At 59.2% G+C, this 21,338-nt stretch overlaps 1 protein-coding gene across 1 annotated transcript in view; it reads right to left on the reverse strand.

The window, feature by feature from the left end:
• Positions 1-16,727, reverse strand: part of Plxna1 (plexin A1) — a 39,903-nt gene extending 23,176 nt beyond the window's left edge. Inside the window, exons 1-8 of the mRNA XM_004646104.2 lie at positions 15,472-16,727; positions 13,873-14,055; positions 5,370-5,510; positions 4,577-4,677; positions 4,276-4,399; positions 4,035-4,188; positions 3,429-3,528; positions 2,384-2,498 (exon numbers count right to left, since the gene is read on the reverse strand). Of these exons, the coding sequence (XP_004646161.1) occupies positions 2,384-2,498; positions 3,429-3,528; positions 4,035-4,188; positions 4,276-4,399; positions 4,577-4,677; positions 5,370-5,510; positions 13,873-14,055; positions 15,472-16,713 (2,160 nt within the window). The 5' untranslated portion in view covers positions 16,714-16,727. The remainder of the gene's footprint in view (positions 1-2,383; positions 2,499-3,428; positions 3,529-4,034; positions 4,189-4,275; positions 4,400-4,576; positions 4,678-5,369; positions 5,511-13,872; positions 14,056-15,471) is intronic.
• Between the last annotated feature and the right edge of the window lie 4,611 nt (positions 16,728-21,338).

Below are 21,338 nucleotides of genomic sequence, written 5' to 3' on the forward strand. Positions count from 1 at the left end.
ACTCTGACCAGAGATGGAAGGGCCCACTGGACAAGCTGTCCGCACTCCACAGGGTCTAGAGAATGCCCTGTGCCCACTGGCCCAGGCTCTGAGTCAGGCTGAAGCCTGTGCAGGGAAGCACTGGCACACAGCAAGCAGTATCTAGCCAGCACTCCTCAGACCGTTAGAGAGACACTCGTGCCTCTGGATCCCAGGACTGTCTCTGAGATTCTTTTTCTATTTTTTGAAACGTAGATCTGGGTAGAGGGCAGGATCTGGCACCTGGGGTCTCAGTATGTAGTTCAGATTGGCCTTGAGCTCACTATATAGTCCTGGCTGGCCTCCAACTCACAGTGAGCTTCCTGCCTCAGCCTCCTGAGTGCCAGCATTACAGGTGTTCACCACCACACCTGGCTTTGAGATTCCTAGAAGGTCCCAAGTGTGAGGCCCCTGGCGCAGGCTGAAGTCATACTAGATCACTCCTTACCCCATGCCAATAGCAAACACCCCAAGTAAGGAGTCAAGGCGGGAGGCCTGCTATGCTCTGGGCTGCAGCCCTGCCTATGTCCTCCCATCATAGAATTCAGAGAGCAGCCACAGGCCGGATGGGACGGGCAGTCACTGAGCACAGGGACTCAGACCCGTGCTAACCCTTATTATGGCCACCTGCTCCGCAGGCCCTGCACTGATGGACAGCCAGGGTGACTGCTTGGATCTACTGGTATCAACTCAGAGTCAGCTTCAGAGGCTCACCAGGCCTGATGGGGCCTGTCTTCCAGCATAGTGACTCGAAGAAAAGGCCACAGGTCCCCAGGGGAGGCTGAGAGAAAGATCAGCAGCACACATGATTACTTAAGTCCCTCCTCAAGGGCTGTGGGGTCCCTTTTGAACAGGGCGCTGGATCCTAGAATAGCCCCTGTGTGGGAACTAGCTGAGGGCTGATGGCCCAGGTTGGAGTTCTGTCACCCAGCTGAACCTTCATATAGATCATGCCAGGATTCAGCAGACTACCTGTCTTCTGTCTGCAGAAACCACAGGATCGTGCCTAGGAGGGCAGGCCATAGCAGGGCCCCAAAGCTACCTAGGGAAGGTACTTCATCAAGCTCCTGTCCCAAGAAACACCAGCCACACTGTCCATTTGTACAGAAAGGCCTGGAAAAAGTTTCACTAAAGAAAATCCTTGACCATTCAGGGGCACCAGATTGGGTGGAAGCTCTGCTTTGGGGGGCCCATGAGGGACCCCTCCTGTTCCACCACATAGGGCCACTTTCTAGACAACCCCAGCCTTGTTATCCTGGTTCAGGGAGCAGCCAGGAAAGGGAGTCCTCAGAGGTTCTTTCTGGTGATGGTGGGGTAGAGGGTAAGCTAGACTCCAAGCTGCAGAAAGGGGCCTAGGCGGGGAAGTCAAGGAGCTCTTCATGAGGATATCACCCACAGGACCCCTAGATCTAGCCAGGGAGAAGGGGAAGATGGTGCTAGCTGTCATGCACGCCTGTGTTTCCAAACGGTTTCATTTGCTATGTTCCTCAGAAACACTCCTGTCAACACCAGGACATCACTTGAGACCAATGCCCTGAGGAAGGAATTTACCTCCCCAGACAACCCTTGCTGGACTCCCAGCGCTGTGTGGAAAAACTCCGAAGGGGTCTTTATTTCCTGTGCTACCTGCCCTTGCCAACCAGCCCATAACAGCAACCCCACCCACCCACCCATGGCCTCAGTGTCCTTTGTTGTCTCAGGCCACAGTGGACTTGATGGCTCGGAAGAGGGAGAGGTCAATGATAAACGCCAGAGGGCTAAGCTGCCTCCGCCTCCAAGGTCATCAGCTGGCCCAGAGCATCACACCCATGACCGCTGCTGCCCAGAAGCCACAGCTGCGAGGACCTCTATACTTCACCAGCCCAGAAGGGCCCCGGTACCCAGTGCATGGTTCCCACAAACCCTGGATGCCTTGGCCCAGCTTCCCAGCACCCCTGGAGTGAGCTGCCTGCTCCTCCCCACTTCCATTCTGTCTGCTAAAGACAATGCTGCACCAGGGACACAAAAAGTGCATGCAGAGGGTGGTAGTAGGATGATACGGAGGCCACAGAGAGGGGGGAACCCAGGAGACGGAGGCACCAGGCCTTGCATCGGGCCTGGCCCTGCATGCCTCAAGCCCCTACTACACTGACGCCCCAGCCAGTGTCTCTGCAGCCTGAGCTCCTCCACATCACCCATAGTCTCCAAACTCACTAGCCTGGCCTCTGGGTATCCTCAGCTTCACAAACCTTGTAGCTAAGCCCTGCAGCCCCAGCCTGGTCACTTCACACCTATGTGACATGTGGCCCAAACTCCACACCCCAACCACCCTAGGCATTCTTGGGCCAGAGCACTGGTGACATGGGGGGGGGGGGGCTGGCCTTACCTCGGACACATTGACACGGCCCTCCAGAAAGGCGCAGTCAGCGGCGTTGTGTGTGCACACATGGCGGTATTTGCACCAGTGGCAGGGGAAGGAGCCATTGACACAGGACAGGCAGCTGTGGGGGATGAAAGCTGGTGAGGCTGGGGCAGCAGGGTCTGGCTCCTCCCCTAGGGCCAAGGCTGTGCAGGGCTGATAGGTCCCCAGACTGGAAGGCACAGCTCCCTCTGCCTGCTGTGGGCTCGCCCCCACCCTGCATGGCTTTCCTTTCCAGAGCCCCCACAACCATGACCACTGCAACCCCACATTCATGAACTCAGATCTACATTCAGGCAGCTGGCAGCTCCCACAGCACTTGGCAGGGATGGGTCCATACTTGCTCAGGGTCAGGCTCAGGGTCAAGGACAGGGACAAGGCCAAGGCCCCACCCAAACAAGAAGCTGTCCCTTTAATCTGACATGTCCTGGGCCCATGACAAGCTAGCCACCACAGACACTGCCTCCATAGCCATACACAAGGCCTGCAGCCTCTGAGTCCACCTCTCACCTCCCCTCTGGCCAGCCACCCTGCTTCTTCAGAGACACTGAGTTTCCAAAGGCCTGACAGTATGGTTCCTATCTGAGACACTCCTCTAGCCCTTACCCAGATAACAACATGCCCTCCAGAACTGAAACAGCCCGGCACACGGCAGGGCTCCATGCAGAGCTACAAGTCCATCTGGGGTCAGTCAACAAACAAAAGCACAACAGAAACACGGTTTAACTCTGCTCTCTAAAGTCAAGCTCTGCTGCCTATTAGGGACCTTCTCACCATTACAATGCCACTGCTGTGCCACAGGCAGAGAGCTGAGGGCTCCCTTCTTGGCTCAGGGCTCCCAGCTCACAAAGAACCCACACACCCCAGCCTCCCCCGTGGCTCTGCCCCACTGCCTGGCTCGCCAGCCTCATTTGGCCTTGCTTCCCTCCCGACACCAGCAGGTCAGGGCAGAGCTGACCAGGACTCAGGGCTGGGAAAGCACAGCTGCCTCATGGCAGGCAGGGACACTCACGACTGGTGGACGCTGCAATTGTAGAAGACAAAGTCCACAGATGCGAACTTCTTCCCGGTTTCCTTGGATTTCAGGTACAACTTCACCACCCGCTTGTCCCCTGCGGAGCAGCACAGGCTGCATCACCTGAGTCATTAGTGCCTCACGCGGGACAGCCTGACCCCTTACTAGGCTGGGCAGCAAGAAGAGTGGGAATGATACAGCCTCTGCCTCCCTGGGCCACAGAGAAAGTCGGCAGAGGGTTTGCTAATGGGTCACAGCACGCAGGGCCCAGTGCCCCAAACCAATGGGTATCACAGTGGGACGGAGTATCTCCCCACAAATGCCCCTAGCCTCTGACTGCACGACTGCTCCCCAGCTCTGTGAGCCCCAGCACAGTTGGAGGCCTTTGCTCTTGCCACTCTCTGGGCTATGGCCTCTGTCTGCTGTCCCGTGAGGCACTCTAGCCCTGTGCCTACAGCATTTCCTCTACCCCAAGAAGAGCAATTGGGCAAAACCCACACACAAGTGACACAGTCATCATGAACCAGCCTTCAGAAGGGACCTTGAAGGCACTGACACCCACTGCCAGCCTTTCTGGCACAAGGGGCAAGGCATGGCACTCACCTTGGCCCCGTGTGATGGGCGCCACCTCCCAGGAGGAGGGCGAGCGGCAGTGGATTCGGCCGTCCTCCAGGACCCCTTCAGACTCCGTGAAGTCCTCGAAGGAGCAGTTGACGCCAGCAGAGAGGTCAGGCACGTTCCAGGCCTGCAGCACAAGCTGGGACCACAGGCAGAGGCAAGTGAGCAGGAGCCTATGGCCAACCCACCCTGACACTCCTGAACCCTCCAGGACACCAACACTCACCGGCACCTGGGACATGGTGACTGACACATTGTGTGGCTGTACGGTCAGCTGTACGCACTGCAGCAGGTCGGAGGCAAAGCGCTGGGGCTCGTCCGCCCGCTCACATGTGTCCTGCCTCGAACAGCTGCAGTCCACAGGCACTCAGGCTGGGCAGGGGGCTGACTGCACTCCCAGCACTCACGAGTGACATTCCCACCCCAGGTCAGCAGGGCGGGGGATACAGAGAAGCCCAGAGGAGCTCAGGCTGTCTAGAGGTGCGGAGACTACCCTCAGTCACCCACTAACCCAACACCCTACTCACATGCTATGCAGGACACACCAGCCACAGTGGGGGTCTCGGGACCCTAGGCATAGCTCGCACGATGTATACTGTACACAGCTCTCCACTGGCACCCGTGTCACCTGGGGGGCCAAAGTGTCAGTCTCTGAAGCCTCAACCTGTATCCCCACACACAGGGGAAGTCCCGGTTCAGGCCTTCCCTGGTGCCAGTCCCAGTGGCTCTGCCACAGCCCTGGAGGTCAGGTGGGCTAGCAGCAGCTGAAGAGCCAGTATCAACATAGGTGAGCGACCAACAGGAGACCTCTGGTCTAGGACAGACGCTGTCTCCCTACCTGCAGACTCTGTCCTGTCCCTGTACTTCCTGAGGACTGAGGGCTCAGGAGTAAAGGAAGATGTGGGCAGCCCAAATAGGCTCTGCCGACTGCCCAAGGGCATAGGAACCCGCCATCCTTGGGGGCACAGAGGAGTAGAGCAAGGGCAGCCCAGCCCTGCCTTCCCCTCCACCCGCCACAGGGTCATGAGTTTGTGCAGAAGGCAAAATGGAGCTCCACACCACTGAGGAGCAGGGCCTCAGACACCAGCACGGCAAGGCCAGAGCTGGGTTAGGCCATGGCCTTAGAGTCCCAGCTCCAGGCACAAGGGCTCCAGATACAGCCCAACACCCACCACACAGAGGGGCTCCAGAACTGCTCTCTGGCAGTAGCTGCCTCTGTGGTTACACTGCCACGCAGGAGGATGGTATCCCTCGCTGGCCAGGAGACTTCACCACTACCAATCTCGGTACACATGCCTACCACGCACTCACAGCACCCACCTGCTTCTCCGTCATGGCATAGAGATACTGGCGGTTGGGGCTGAGGACCAGGTCACGCAGGATAGGGCTCCCCTCTTGGGCTACCACACTTTCATAGGGCAGGGCCATGCGGCCACCAGGGCTGGCAAGGTCCACCAGGATCTGTGGCAGAGAAGGGCCCTGGGTGGGGCTGGGCTCACACCTTTCTGCCCCACCCTACTTACAGACAGGGGTCCCAGCCCCTCCCCCACTACCCCCTAAGACCGTGCAACAAGGTTGGCTTCATGTTTGGCAGGGGCCATCCCCTGCTTCTCCAAACCTCAGAGAACATGGAGAATCCAGGAGCTTCTGGGGTAGGGAGAGCAATGCTAGGCCTGGTGTCCCAGGGGTGAGAGACACCCCTAGCCAGAAGGTACCAGCAGAGGGGAGGTGTCTCATCGGCATGGAAATGTATTCCAGATCCCAAACAAACCAGGCGTTAATTAGCCAGCTCTTCTCCTGCAGCCTCAACGACGAGGCTGCAAGTATTTTTAGTTGCTTTTACCAAACAAATGTATTTAATTAACAGAGACCCAGGGGGTTTTCTCGAGCTGGGACTCACGGGGTGCATCCACCCACGGCAGGACCGGCTTGTCTGGGTACCTTTGCCTCTGGCCTCAACTCCCAAGGCTTCCTGCCTCTCCACCTCCACCTTGCGGGGAGGGGCAGGCGTGCTGGCAGAGGACTCCCCTCTTTGTGCCTCTACAGTAACACAGCAGGGCCAGCTGAGGGCGGCCAACCAGGGTGGGGCGCTGTGTCCCAGGGCCAAAGCGGCTGCTGGCTATAGGAGAGGGGGAGGGCTGCATTCCTAAGCGGTACTGGCCACCCCCCACATCCGCTCAGCTGCCTCCCCACCAAGCGAGCTTGGGCTTAAGTCGAACCAGACCCGGAAGAGCTGAGTTGGGGAGGCGCCCCGGGCAGTCCCTGCTGGGACGTTTTCAGGGTCTGGGCTCACAGTTGCCCCAACTTTGGCCCAAGCCTATGGAAAAAGGATGTGGGGCAAGGGGATGGCACAGGGGCATTGTGGGGTGCCAGCAGCCCGGCACCCCTCCAAGCTCAGTAGATGTGGCTATCCCTGCACCCAGCTCTCCCACCCACGCCTGCCCAGGCCTGCCAAGTGTGCGGCAGGGGCGCAGCCCAGGCAGAAATCACTGACCACAAAGGCCAGAGGCTGCCTGCCCGGCTGGCGTCCAGGCGCAGGTTCTGCTCCTGGTGCTAGATCAGTTCACAGCAGTTAGGCCCTCAGCACCCACACAGCCTGGGTCCACACCCAGCTGGGACGCATCCCAGTGTGTGCTGCAGCTCCTTGCTTCACTTTCCCTGAAGGTCAGATTTCCACCCCTTTTCTGGTATAGACACTGGAGACCCAGAAGGCCACCCCAAGATAGCTGCCCAGGGGCCAGGAAACAGGACACAGCCCAGGTGAGGTCTGGGCAGGGGAACTCAAATCACAGACCCACAGCCTCCAACTCCAAGACCCCAAGTCAATGCTGGACCTCTCCCAAGCCTTGGCACTCATTTGTGCTCACAGCCCGCACAGGACCCTGGAAAGGTTCCAGCCTATACCAGGCTCAAGCCACCCCTAATCCCCGCCTCAACATCTGGAAGGCTGGGCTGCCTAGGTGCACCCCTGACTGAGCCCCATGCAGCCTGCTGGGGTGCTCTCAAGGCATCTGACTGGGACCTCTGGCAAACAGCCAGGTGACTCTGAGGACTCAGCCTGGCCTGCCCAGCCTGCTATGCCAGCTCCACAGCAGAGGCCCTGCCCCCCTCACAGCGGCTGCCGACTCAGCCCCTTGAGACAGGTGGTGCTGACAGCTGCTGCTTGTGGGCCTGTGTGTCCAGCTGTCCATCCACCTGCCCGGGCAGAGGCTATCCCAACCCCTTCATGCACAGCAGGTCCTAGAGATGGGACCCTAGGGAAGGAGCCACCAGCAAGAGTGTGACAGGGGTTTGGGCACACACGAGTAATGGGGCACGAGGCATGGAATGACACCTCTGCAGACACGCTTTCAGGCTGGCAGGTCCTGTGGCCCTGCCAACTTCCCTGGGTGTCAAGAGAAAAATGGAGGTTCACATAGGACCTGCCAAGGGGTCCGGAGACCTGGGCCACAAGCTTTGCCTAGAAAAACAGTACATCAGAGTGGGAGGAATCCAGCCGGCACCTAGCCAAGAGGGCACCCCAAGAGGCCAGGAGCACAAGGACAAAGGTGGTGGGGCACAGACAGGCCAGGGCGACTGGCACAACAGCAGGGCCCACGTGCCTATGCCCTCAGCCTCAGCCCACAGCTGTCTGCCTCGGCCACCCACTAGGAGGCAGCTGGGCCAGGGCATTACTGGCACCCCCCACATTCTGCCATGGTCTCTTTGTCCTGCAGACCTCTGTCCAAACACCACCAGAACCTTCCCCAGCCCCTTGCCCACCTACCCACAAATCCCAGGAGGGGCCTCTGGTGTGGCACCTCTCCCACATTTTCCCCACAGGGCTTCATGGGCCACTGGACTACCCTAGAATGGCCTCAGGCTGCACCAGGCCCTAGTACGCACCCACCCCAGTACAAGTCACCCCACCAGCATCTGCTTGGGCCTCTGCAGACTCAGGGCCCTTTGTCCCCTGGATTTTCCTGACAAAGGGATAGGCCAGGCCCCAGCGGCCTCTCAAGACCATGAAGGAAAGACTCTGACCTGTCCAACTGGACCCCAAACAGGAAGAAAAGAGGTTCAAACAGGACCTGCCAGGGAGTCCCTGATCCTTCCCCTGGTGGCAACAGGTGGTGCTGCCCTTGCAGGGAGTGCCCCTTTTGGCACTCCTCCTCCTTTCCCTGAGGCCCCAGCAGGGCCCTGGGAGGCAGTCTGGTGGGGGTTCAGCCCTGGGCTACCCAGCCAGCTGCCCAGACCCATCACACCAAGGCTGGGGTCGACTGTTGCAGGCGGCGGGCAGCTGATGGCCTGGTCAGGTCAGCTGGCCATCCAACCCCAAGCCAACAAAGGGCCTATTCTCAGGGCTGAGGGCAGGCGGGGGCTGAGGAGGATGTCTGAGCTATCCAGGCTGCGTGCCAAGGCCGGCACGCGCCCTAGCTGCCCAGAGGCAGGGGGCTGCCCTGAGCAGCCCTGACCCAGGGAGGGAAGGCTTGCCTTGCTCTGCTCACCGTGTAAGCAGCTCTCTCCCCACCTCACTGCCAGTGAAGGGGACACCTGCTGAGCTCATTCCTGGCTCCTAGGACCAAAGAAGAACAGGAAGGGACATGGACAAGTGGAAGTCAGCAACGGTGTCCCGTCCTTCTGCAGGTGTGGCCGCCAAGCCTACCAGAGTGCTCCTGAGAGGGTCTGTGTGAGGGCTGGGGTTCTGCCACCCTCACCCTTAGAAGCCCTCATGGGTACAGAGCCCATCCTCCTATCTCCTAACCCTGCATAGGCCACTTCCCCACCAACAGCTGGAAACAGGCTTAAGCCCCCTTCCTGGGTCCCCTCCATTCTCAAAGGCCAGGAGGAATTTGATACTGGAAAAGCAATTAGTGATTTCCTCCTGGCAGTAATTGGGCAATTAAAACATGATTTGCAGGAGGGCTGATGGTTGTAATTGGGCCAGACACACCTGGTAGAGAGGGGGAGTCCCCGGGAATCCTGTCCTTCTCAATCTCTATCACATGGGGAATAGAAGAGACCCAGGGTCAGGGCCTCAACAGGTGGAGGGCAGCAGGGTGTGTCCAGCTGGCTCTAGCCTGCCCCGGCTGTGACCCCACCCCCACCTCAAGCAGGGCCTCCCTGACCCTTGGGCTCCTCATCTGTGGACATCTATCTCTTGGGGCTGCATGAGAATGCAGGTGCTCACAGGTCCAAGGGGGTGGGATGTCCTAGAGCCCACCTGGAGACAACCCCCAAATCCAAACCCTGTTGTGGGTCTGACCAATCACCACAGGGCTTCAATCACACCACTGACCCCTGGACCTAAAGTTAGCACCAGAGGAGGTGCACTGCAGAGGAGGCAGGGGCTGCCTGGACTGGGGTCTGTCTGAGACTCACAAGCCGTTCGCCTGCCCACGTTTCTGCCCATTCTCACCCTCAAGAGTGCTCTGCTTCATACACAAGCCAGGGCCCACGGGCCCCAGCATTTCCTCAGGGTCTTCACAGCTGCCCCACATACTGTAGGTACCTCCTGCACATGTATACCACATGTACATGGTGGTGTACACACCACCATGCTGTATACCACAGGGCTGCCTGAGGACTGGCTGGGCAGGCCAGGTCAGTGAACCCAGCAGCTGAGGCCCTACCACCGCCACAACATATCTTTGTGCTCAGCACCAGGGCACCTGCAAGCTTTGGCCCTGCTATTCCATCCCTAGAATACCCTCTTGGCAAACCCCAGCCCTTCCCTCCCCACACACAGGCCATCTGACAATGGGGCAGGGGCTGCCCATGATGGGGTGCAAAGGAGGCTACCCCCATCAGGCATGGTCACAATAGGCTAAAGGCTGCTGTGGGTCTGGATCATGAGCAGGGTGCTGAGTGACCACTGCAGGCCCTCCTCGCATGCCTGGTAGACCTTGCCAGGCAGGGGAAGATACAATGCCTATGTACAGTCACAGGCCACTGAATCTGCAAAAAGCAACCATGACAGCACCAGTTACAGGCAAGTGCGGAAGTCTCTGATTCAGCCCACAACAGTGGACCACATCAAGGAGAACCAGAGTGGGCACCATATACAGAGACACCCACAGACACCCAGAGACACCCCAAAAGGTACTGGGACCATTGTCCTGGGTGGGCAGCAGAAGCCACCACACACAAGAAGCAGGCAGTAAGTCCTCTCTATACCCCTCTGATGACCACTGGCAAGATAAAAGAATAAATGGGTGCAAGTCCTCACCCAACCCTTGCCACAGCAAAAAACAACTGAGCCTGGAGCACAGATGAAAAGAGGACCAGAGCTCCTGGGCAGAAACCAGTTAACCAGAGTTAACCCCCTGCTGGCCAGAACCACGCACCGAATGCCAGGAACTAGAGCTGTGCTGCTCACAGACCTGCAGAGAGCCAAAACAGGCAGGACGGTCCACGGGGACACCCTTAGGCCTGAACCTCCTGAAAGGCTGGGCCAAGGAGGACAAAGAAAACACATCACATGACTCAGCCTGGGAGATTCTGCTAGCTGGGCGGGGCCTGGGAGGGGCTTTGGGGCATAGGCATCCTCCCAGTTCACGGTGCATGTTCGTGCACAGGCGAACCATGGCAGGGCTGGGAGTACACAGAGTCACCAAAGCATCGAAAGCTTCCAGAGACCCACGGCCTCTGGGTTGCAGGAGGGGCAGCTGGTACCAGCAGCCCAGGCCCAGAGCAGCACACAACAGGCACTCAGCAGGGAGCCAAAAAGGGAAGAGCCCAGGCAGAGGGAGCCCACTGAGCCCCCGAAACCACAGAGACCCAGCTGCTCTATGGTGTCTTAGGGATACTAGTGAGACCCTAGCTTGGCCAGGCGTGGCAGCAGACGCTTCAGAGCTAGCTGTGTCCAAGGCTGTGTGTACAGGGCTGGACTATGTACAAGCCACACCAGGAGGGGAGCTCTGTGGCCATCACCACTTCCTAGGGCTGGCACTGAGGCAGGGAGAGGGCATGTTAGGTCTCACACACCAGGGAACCTGTCTCAGAGCCGCCTCCAACTCCAGGCAGGACACTGAGGCCTAGGAGGGTGGGACTTGGCTATGTTAGGTGGGTGCTACCCTCAGGCCCTACCCTGAGGCCTGCCATGCCACTTTCCTGGGCTACACAGCACTGTGACACAGGTGCCTATTCCAGAGCCAGTCCTGTCATGTTCTCACAGCACAGACTCAATGTCAGGGCTAAACAATTAGCAATCTCAAAACACAATCCCCTGAAAAACTGAACGCCGAGGATAGAGACCACCACTGGCCTAGTGTAGTAACTAGAAGTCCAAACTGGGCCTCATGTAGGGCCCAGGCTCTTGGCCCTGCTAAACAGTCTGGGACGGTGTGCTCCTTACCCCTGTCCTTAGGCAGCATTTTCCCTGCCTTTGCCTCTGCCCCTAGCAAGGTACCAGGTCGGCCCCTTAGAATCCCAGCAAAGTTGCCCAGATTGGAGGCTCTGCTGGAGTCTGGGGTCCTGGGAAGCCAAGGGTATCACAGACAGGGCCACACATCCCCAGTACCAGGACAGCCACACAAAAAGCAGAGGGCACAGAGCCCCAAGTAAGAAGGCTCTCGGGAAGGAGGGGAGGCAGAGCACCCCCAGCTGGCCTTGAGCAGCTGAAGTTGGCAGGTCTCAAATTAATCAGCTACAATTTTACACAACAACACATTTGGCAGGGTCTGGCCCAGAGCCAGCCAACTAAGTCCCCAGAGCTCTCCAGACACTTTTAGCAGGAAAAGAAACAGGCCTGTGAAAGCAGGGAGTGGCCAGCACCACCGCAGGCTTGCCCTGGGTCAGACAGTAAGCTGGGAGTTCCCGAGGCCCATCTCCAGCCTGTGGCAGCAGGAAAGGACAGGCAGGGCCCCAGCACCCACAGTACTCAGACAGCTGCAGGGGCAAGAGAAGCCTTGCTGTGAACTAAGGCCAGCCCTCCCCAAGGCTCAACAGGGTGGCTGGGGGACCTGGCTCACCCTGCTCAAAGCCATCTCCACCCCCTCACCTCCCTCACAAGAGAGAGACAGGAGGGAGTGCAGCTGCCCCAAGGCTAGGCCTGGAAGAGCCTATGCTGTCTGGGACAGGTATCCCATGCAGAGGTTCCTACAGGTGCTAGGGAGGTGACAGGGCCTGGGCCAACAAAGGGGGACCCAAACCACACTGAGGATTTACACCCATGGAGACGTGGGGCCCAAGGGCAACCTGGGAAATGGGGCACAGAGCTGCCCTGTCCTTGATGCAACCATAGCAGCTGAACAGAGCAAAGCCAGTCCCAGGACAAGCAGGCAGAGCCCTGGCACATCCTGGGCTGCGGGAGGACCCGAAGGCCAGTTGCCTAGGGCAGGAGCAGGTGGGGAGAGGGGCAGACCCAGGCTCCCTTCCTCCAAGGACCCACAGAGAGATGTAGAGGCAAGCCTGGGTGCACACTGCAACTGCTATTTGCCTCAGTTTCCTGATCTACCAAACAGAAAAACAGATGGTGGGGCTGCTGGGGCGGTGGGCACACGACTCAGGGGTGTGTGCACACCTGGGTTAGAAAGGCTGTCACTGGGGTGCATGTAGATGACGGCTCAAGTCTCTCACAATCTCACTCACATCTGCATCTCCGAGGGGCCCAGCTTGGCTGCAGAGCCTCAACAGGATGGAAAGCCAGTTCCCTGACTCCAGGGCTCTGACATCACCAGGCCACCCCACTCACTCTTACACCCAGTCTGGCATCCCTGGAATGGGAAGAACAGGTGCCCAGGGCTAGATCCTGTACCTCTGAGGACCCTGAGCTCAGATAGCAGGGGCCTCCCAGGGTCACCCGTGTGCACAACCAACAGGCCCATGAGCACCAGGCACCACCTCCCCCACTGAACTGTCCTGCAGCTGTTCAACACTCACTGCAGGGGTGGAGAGCAGAGGGCAGACCTCACTGTGGCCACTACCACACTAGCACAGTCTTTACCAGGAGCCACCTGCCCCCCCCCCCACCGAACTGAGTCCAGGAAAAAGGGGCCACGCTGAGGGAAGGGCACAGGCTGAGTGGACCTACACCTGCTCCTCCCACCAGGGCAGTGAGCACAATCCAGCACATCCCACCCCCACACCCCTGGGCCAGCAGTCCAGCTCCATTGCCCCAAGACCACCACTAGGGTGTTCAGGCTCACTTTGCAGAGAGGAAGCTGAGACTGGGGGGTTCCCTAATCAGAGTTAGAGAGTGCAGGGGTGGGGGCTAGGCCCTCACTGGCCACAGGACCAGCCTGACCCATGGGTGCAGGACAGGTGGGCAGATGGGGACCTGCATTAGCACAGAGCCTGGGGCTATTATTTCATGCCCCCTGCTCACCAGGCCTAGAGATGCCCAGACAATGCCCCCTCCAGCCTCAGTATCTTCCTCCAACCTCTATGCCCCCTCTGCTACTACCCATCCACCCTTAGGCAGCACCCCTCTCCACTCAGCCTCCAGGAGCCTCCCCTGTCCCACTCAGTGTCTAGTTCTGTCTTGCCTGGCATTCAGGATGGTGGAGACCCAGAAACCAGAGGAGTAACTGTATGGTGCCACCCTCACCACAGGATTCCCTCTGGTTACCTGGCTCTTCCATATAAGCTCTGACTGGCTAATGAGAGTGTCCTTGTCTTGCCCTTGGCCCCAGAGCAGGGCAGGGTGGTGGGAGCGGGCAGAACGCTGTCTCAGCAGACACTAGATCTCCCAGATCTCCCTGGAGCGGGGCAGCAGGGAGGGGACCACATAGCCCACCCCGCCCCCACCTGACTTGGCCTACCCTTGGGCCTGCTGTCCCTTCGCCCTGCCACAGAACTGCCCTCCCATCCACCCTCTTCCTCCACCTCACCCAGGCCTGACCTTGCGGATGCGGCCACTGCGAGTGCCAGCAAACACCACAGTGCGGCCCCGGTAGTCATAGGCAGCCACGGCAGTTAGGCCATCGTCCTTGTCCACAAATAGGGGTGTGCCCTCAATGGTGACCGTGCCCCCCAGTGGCTGGTTGAAGTCCTGTCCACAGAAGTCATCGTCAATTTGCAGAGGCTGTAGGGAGGAATGGGGTAAGACCCGGGTCAAGGGTGTCTTCTCCCCACCAAGGGCAGAACCTACAGAAGGTCCCTGTAGGGACCAAAGGCCAACACCCAGCCATGAGGAGACAGCCCCACATTCAGCCCCCATAATCCCAGCTGTTTGGGGATACAACCCAAGCAAGTATACCCAGGGGCCCACAGCCATCAGCCCGGCCTCATATACCCTGAGGAAAATGACCTATGCCCTCAGTCCACCAGGGGTGGCCTCACAACACCCGGGATCACAAGGGTCACGCTGATGGACAGGTGTCCACCACAAGTGGTCAGCCAGAGAAGGGATGCTGGAGGGCATAGGCTCCTTATGGCAAAGTGGCCACCAAAGGGAGCTTGCAGACATCAGGGTGATATAAGACAGGAGGGGCCTGCTGGGCTGCAGGTAGTAGTCAACAGTGAGGATCTGCAGATGTGGGATACTGTCCAACTGCGCGACCAAGGAGTGGGTAGGATGCCAGGTGAGGAAGGGAGAAAAGAGATGCCAGCCCTCTGGGGGCCTGAGGTGCTCTGGGAAGACGATCTAACCAGAAGGAGCAGGGGAGGCTAGGACAGGCTGGGCGCCCATCAGCACCCCAGGGAGGAAGAGGCAGGTCCCAGGGTGCAGAGCGCACAGTAGAGCCTTGGTGAAGTAATGCCCTTGTAAGCCTCAGTTTCTCCACATGCCTTCCTTCAGAAGCCCAAGAGTGTTGGATTGTACCTACACAGGGAAGCCCTGAGAACAGTGGGAAGGACATTCCCATCCCTTGAACAAGACAAAGGAAAACTGCAGCCAGGGTAGGGATGCTTTCCCAGGGTTAGGGGGGTCCCAGGAGCAGAGGGTCTGAAGGGAGGGCAGGTCTGGGGAAGGGCTCAGCTTCTGACATTAACCAATCCTGGAGCCTCTGAGCCTGGGGTGGCCCTGGCCAGTAGCATTCCCCAGAAAGTAGCTACCAGAGGCCAGGCCCACAGCTACAGAACACCCAACTTGGGGTGGCCTCAGTTTCCCCTGTGGGGCAAAGTGGAGGACAAGGTGGGGGGCTAGGAAGGCAGGCAGGTACACAGGCAGCAGGGACAATGGGTAGACACATACTTTCTGCCCAACCTAGGTCTGACCCTGGCTCTGCCTCTTGGTGGCTATGTGACTCTAGGGAAATCAATCCACCTCTCTGAGCCCGTCACCTCAACTGCAAAATGGGGACAAGATGGAGCAGGTTACCATCCAGCACAGTGCAAGGCACATGTCAGGGCTCTGAGCATGGTTTGAGGCACACATCACAAGCCCAGGGGCTTGAGAGCCCAGGATGCTGTCAAGTCCAGAAGCACACTTTGGGGCTAGAGCTCTGGTCTGGGGTAGTGGCAAGAGCTGACTGGCACACAGGAAGACCCTCACACTCACCGAGTTGATACAGCCCAGCTCCTTATTGAGCAGCCAGGGCAGTGAGAGCTTGCCCTCGCCACGGTAGCAGGACTGGATTCGCTCCTTGATCTTCTCTTTGATGGCCCTGAGTGTGAACAGGCACAGCGCTGACTCCTTGGGTGGCTTCACACGGTTCTTCTGGCCCTGGGCGAACACAGTGAACAGCACGTCCTCGTCTTCTGCCAGGCCCAGCTGGCGGGCCAGGGTTTGGCCAGGCCGGCTCAGGTAGGCGTCCTGCACCAGGCGATACTCCACGCCGGCCTGCTCGCAGCCAATGGGGAATTCCACATATGAGTAGAACTTGGGGTCGTCCACGCATAGGCGCACAATCTTGGAGGTGAAGAAGTGCTCACCTGCGGCATCAGGTGAGGTCAGCTGTGTGTCCAGCTGCAGGGTGAGGTAGTAGACAAACTGCTCGCTGCGAAAGCTGTACACATAGTAGATGTCAAAGGCTGGGAACTTGGACAGTGTGTCTGAAGGGATCTTGAGCTGCGAGGACACGAACTCGTCCTGGTACACAAAACCGAACATGTCCGCATCCTCCTCGTTGGCCATGAGCCGGCGGCTGGACAGTGTGGGGAAGTACTCAGACTTGCCATCGATGGGCGTACCCACAAACAGCTTGGCCTGGCCCTGGCCCGGCGGCCCCGCAATAAGCACGCCCGCCATGCTGCCAGCTTCACGCACACTCGACAGGTAGTGCTCCTTGCGATGGTGCGGTTCACCCAGCTTGAAGAGGTCGTCAAGCCGCAGGAACTGGCAGATGCCCTGGGAGGCACTGCCACAGGCCAGCAGGCGGTTGGCAGCATAGTCCAGCAGCAGCAGTTTGTTGACATTATCAGTGCTGCCCAGGCCGTGTGGGCATGACTGCACGCTAGGGGGTGGGTAGCACTTTTCATTGTCCTCCACAGGGCCTGTCACATGGGCGCGCAGCAGTGTCAGGTTCCCCGACAATTTGTAGATGCGGTTCACGGCACCCACATATACCTCACCAGTCTGCTCGTGGACCACCAGGTGGGTGAGGCCCCAGTCACTGGCTGTAAAGGAGCGGAAGGCAGGTTGAGGACCCCCACCTGCCCTGGGCAAGCCCATGGCAACCTGAGTGCCACCCAGGAGCAGCAGCAGCAGCATGGGGAACACATGCAGGCTCAGAGATGGCAGCGGCATGGCGGGCCGGGACCTGGTGCCTTGGAGCTCAGGTCCTGCAGGGCCAGGCATCATGGGCTTGGGAAACTCAGCCCTGAGGAAAACAGGCAAGAGAGTGCGTGAGTGAGTGTGGGCACAACTCAGGCACCCAGACATATATCCCACAGCCCACAAGTGCCCAAGCCACATGGATGCTGCATTCTGCCTGGGAAGAGGCCAACACCCCCACGAGGAAATGGAGATAGAGAGGGTGCCTCCCTGGCCCACTGTCCTGCAGGCAGGGAGCAGGAAGCCAGGAGTCACTGAGAACAAGCTTTTGCCACCAAAAGCAGCACGGGATGCCTGGCTGGCAATGGGACATGCCTGGGCCTGGCCTCTACTGAGATGCAGGCAAGGAGTGCATCCAAGAGCAAAGACTGGGAGTCAAGGCCTGGGGTCTAGATGGGGACCCAACTAACACTCTAATTTGGGGAACAGTACCCCATGATGGAGAGAACTACCCATGACCTAGGAAGTAACATTCCCAAGGCCTTGTCCCCAGGCGGGGAGACACCCCTAGCAGAAGCTACTACGACATACAGACTGTCACCCTACGGAGGACACAGATGGGCTTTGTTGCTCAGTGCCACCTCCACACATCCCCACACAATTAGTGGGCCTAAGCCCCGGTGACTCCATCCTGGTTATTGGGGCTGTGTGTACCCTGGGGCAGAAAAAGCCCAGACTTGTGTGCACAGGAACACACAGGGCTATGGCAGCCCCAGTTCTGGTGATCCTGACCTTGGTTGCACCCCAGGTCCTTGCTGGGTACCTGGTAGAGGTTGTGGCTAATATCCTGTGCTGTACCCCTGCACACTGGCAAGGGACCCATGAGGACCCCACAGTACCATGGCCATGCGGGCAGTTCTTGTCAACACACCAGAAGCAGCCTGGGCTGCCCTTCATGAGGTCCTGCCCTGGGCATGTTCACTGTGCCCACCCCAAGATCAACACCCAGAAGTGGTAAGAAGCTGGGCTGTGTGTACCTCCCACTATACCCTGCTGGCCCTCCTGGCTCAGGATGGACTCAGGCCCTGGTCCTCAGCCTCACACTAATGCTAGCTAGGTTCAGAGGAATGGCTGCAAAGGAAATGGCAGCACTGGGGTTTATGGGCCCCACCTGCCCCCTTAGCACCCCCCAAGTGTCCATGTCCACATGGGACCAGACCTGCATGGCCTGCCTCAGGAGCTCACCACTCAGCACTGCCCATACCATACCAGACATCTCCATGGCACTGTCCTCCCCACAGCTCCACCCATCACAGCCCCACAACAGCCTGCCCCCCTGGACAGCGGGATGCTCGGTGACCTTCTACCCATGTCACCTGAGCTAGGGTGACAGGACACAGCCACACAGGCTACATCTCTGACCTGTGCCTCCCACAGCCTCTAGAAAAGCTCACCTCCTCCCAGCAGAGCAGCAGGCAGCCAGACACAGCCAAATCCAGGTGGGGTCATTCTACAGCCATAAGGCCCTTTCCAAGCCTCAGTTTCCCTATTACAGGGCAATGAGCACAGCTCTTCTCTTAGGGATGAAAAAGATGGCACAACCTGCCACACAAGAGCTGGCAGAACTGCCACCCTCTCAGTGCCAGCCTTGCCCCCAGGTACCCTAAGTATGGCTGCCAGACAGCACCCTCCCCAGGGCCTGGCAGCCCATCTCACAGGTGGGGAAGCTCAGGCTGGAAGATGGAAGCCTCTGCGAAGATGGATGGGGAGCTGGCCACAATGGATCTACCCATGCCTTCTGCCCTCCCTGGCAAGGGATCACTGCCCACACCCACTGGAGTGTCTGTCAGCAGAGGTGACATCTCTCAGTCCTGCTATTTACACTTGTAGCACAAGGTTCCTGAGGGGCTTCTGCCCCTGACATCCCCACTTTCCCCAGCTGCAGCTCTGTATGGTTTGCCTCAGTGCCCTAGAGCCCAGCCCAGGACCCAGGAGGCCTGAGTTACCTGTGAATGAATGATTGAACAACTGAACGGACAGCCAGACCCCATCAGGGCAGCCCTTGCCCCCTCCTCCACACACCCTGTCCAGCTTGTGCCCTGGGAACATCCCCTATGTAAACTAAGCAGTAAACTAAAGCAGGGCCCCAGAGCAAGAAGCAAGGCTGTGGCACCCCACAGGGCCCCTCCCAACTGGCTGTCAGATACCTTTCCAGGGCAGACACTGCCCCAAGAACAGTGGCCAGTAGAGGCCTCCACAGGGTGCCAGGACCAGAGTCCCCACCCTCCACCACCTGCCCTCGGGCAGCCCACAGCAGACCAGGGAGCCAGAGAACAGGTTCCCTGCAGAGGCAGCGGGCCGAGCTTCAAGCGGAGTACATGTGAACTCCAAAGAAAACATGAATCACTCAGCGTTTATCAGTTCAAAGCAGGCCTGCAATTACCAGGGGCTGGGCGCTCCCCTCCTCTGGGATAATTACACACGTCTTAATGCAATTATGGGCCCTACTTTTCATATTAAACGGGAGGGACCCGGCTGAAGAAGCCACCATCCAAACTCCAGCCCAGCCCTGAGCCTACTCCCTCGCCTACCTCCCAGCAGTGACTGCTGGGTAAGGACTGGCCCAGGGTGCAGGCCTGCAGAGGGGGATCCTGAGCCATGGCTTTTCCCCTGTGCTCACTATGGAACAAAGGCCAGGGAACATGCCTAGGCCACTTCCTCTACCAGACAGTATAGGACTCAGAGCTCAGAAATAGCCAAGGTCACCTGGCCAGGCCTGGCAAGACAGGGGCACCAGCCAGCCAGGCAACCTGCTGGGCTTACCTCCACCAGGCCTATGGCCTAATCAGGAACAATGTACTTCTCCAAGGTTTGGCCAGATACTGGGCCTGTCAGGCAGGAGAGGAGCGCCAATAGACCCAAGGGTCTAGGGAGAAGCACTGGCCACTGGGGGTGAAGGGAGTAGAGAGGGGCTTTCACCTGTTCTGGAAAATGCCCAGGTACACTGGGCACTTGCTGGTGGGAGTAGGGGTCTGGGGTACGGTAGGAACCTGCCAGAGGTACTGAGAAGGCAGTGCATGATGCCAGAGCTTCCTTTATGGGCAGTGGAGTGAGAGTTGGAGCCAGAACAGAAAGGTAAAGTTGGTAGGGAGGTGCCCCAACACAGGAAGGGAAGCCTTCCCTGCAGGATGGGGCCAGGCCTGGGAGCAGGCAACTTTACTTCTGAACAAGGCAGGATATCTAGCTGGTGGAGAGTGCAGAGCAGTCACTCTGTCCCTCTCCCAGCCCTGGACACCACCATGGCTCCTCACCCTGAGAAACAAAGGCCTGAGCCCTCTACAATGAGAGCCTGCTGGCCAAGGCCTCCCACTCTTGGATCTTCCTGGGACTCAGACAGGTTAGACTTGGGAGGATGGGGAAGATAGTGCTATTTTGCCCAGTGGCCCCTGTTGGCACCCAGGGAAGCGGATACCCTTACCACTCTCCCTTGGCTTTTGGAGGTCACAGGAAATGGTCCCAAGTGGCCCTGTTCTCCACCAGTCTTTTGGGACTGAGTCTCATTCTTGCCCTCCCAGAGCCCCCCTCTCCCTGGCCAGGTGCTCAAAGCACAGATACTTTCCTGAGGGTCCGAACACCCAGGTAGCCACCTGGGGGCCCCAGCAGCCCAGCAAAGGGTTGTGTGCTTTGTCCGTACGCACCTTCTCTCCTTCCCCAGAATGCACCCAGCAGCCACAAGGACTGACTAACGGGGGTTCACAGAGCCAGGCCTTCACCACGATGTCCCTGCGGCTGACTCTCCACTCCTGGGCACCTCCCAGCTGCCTAGCTCACACCTCTGCCTTGGGCACCGGCTGGTGTGGCACTGTCCTCCCTGTATAACCCAAACCAGAAAACAAGAAGGGACCTGAGGGTGGTCCTCAAGGGCCAGGGAAACACAGGCTGTGCCCACGGGACACCGACAGAGACCCAGGGTCAGGGTGGAGAGGTGGGACAGCAGGGACACCCAGAGAGGCCAGAAGCCCAGCTAGGGGGCACAGGCTCGGTCACGTCTGCCCCCCCTTTTTCTTTCAAGGGGCGTGGCCCCTACACCCCACAGATGAACCAAAAGCACCAGAGGCAGCCAGATGCTCCCAAGCCCGGCACACTCCCTTTCCAGGGCTGCACCCAGGATCTCCGGCGATGAAGGGGCCTCTCCCGAGTCCGTGCATCTGTTCTGGGGTCAGCCCCAGTTGGCCCACTCCGTCAGCGCCGGCGCAAAGCAAAGCGCCAGGCCCGGGACCCGCCGCCGGGAAGCCCCGGAAGCTTCGCGGGGAGGCTGACGACCCCATGAGGCCCAGCGAGGGGAGGCCGTGGAGGCCGAGCCGGACGCCTCCCAGTAGCACTGCACCCGCCTGGGCCGAACCAGGACCCCGCAGAGGGTTGAGGGAACGTGGCCCGGGGAGCGGTTCCAACTTCCACCCGTGCCCGGGGCTGCCAGGGTGCAGCAGCCTCCAGCCCAACCCAGGTCGCTCGGCCCTGCCCACGCCATAGACCCCAGATCTGTGCCCGCCGGCGCCGGGTCCACCCGCGATGCTGCCTGGGTCCAGTCCGCCCGCACGGCGCCCGCGGGCCCTCGGGCCCGGCTGCGCAAACTTTCCCCACCACGGAGGAGGGGCCGCGCCCGCCGTCCCGGAGCGCTGCCCCGGGGCCGAGGCAAGCCAGGCCGGGGAGCG

The sequence above is a fragment of the Octodon degus genome, unplaced genomic scaffold, assembly GCF_000260255.1.
Source record: "Octodon degus isolate 3935 unplaced genomic scaffold, OctDeg1.0 scaffold00254, whole genome shotgun sequence".
NCBI classification, from domain to species: domain Eukaryota; kingdom Metazoa; phylum Chordata; class Mammalia; order Rodentia; family Octodontidae; genus Octodon; species Octodon degus.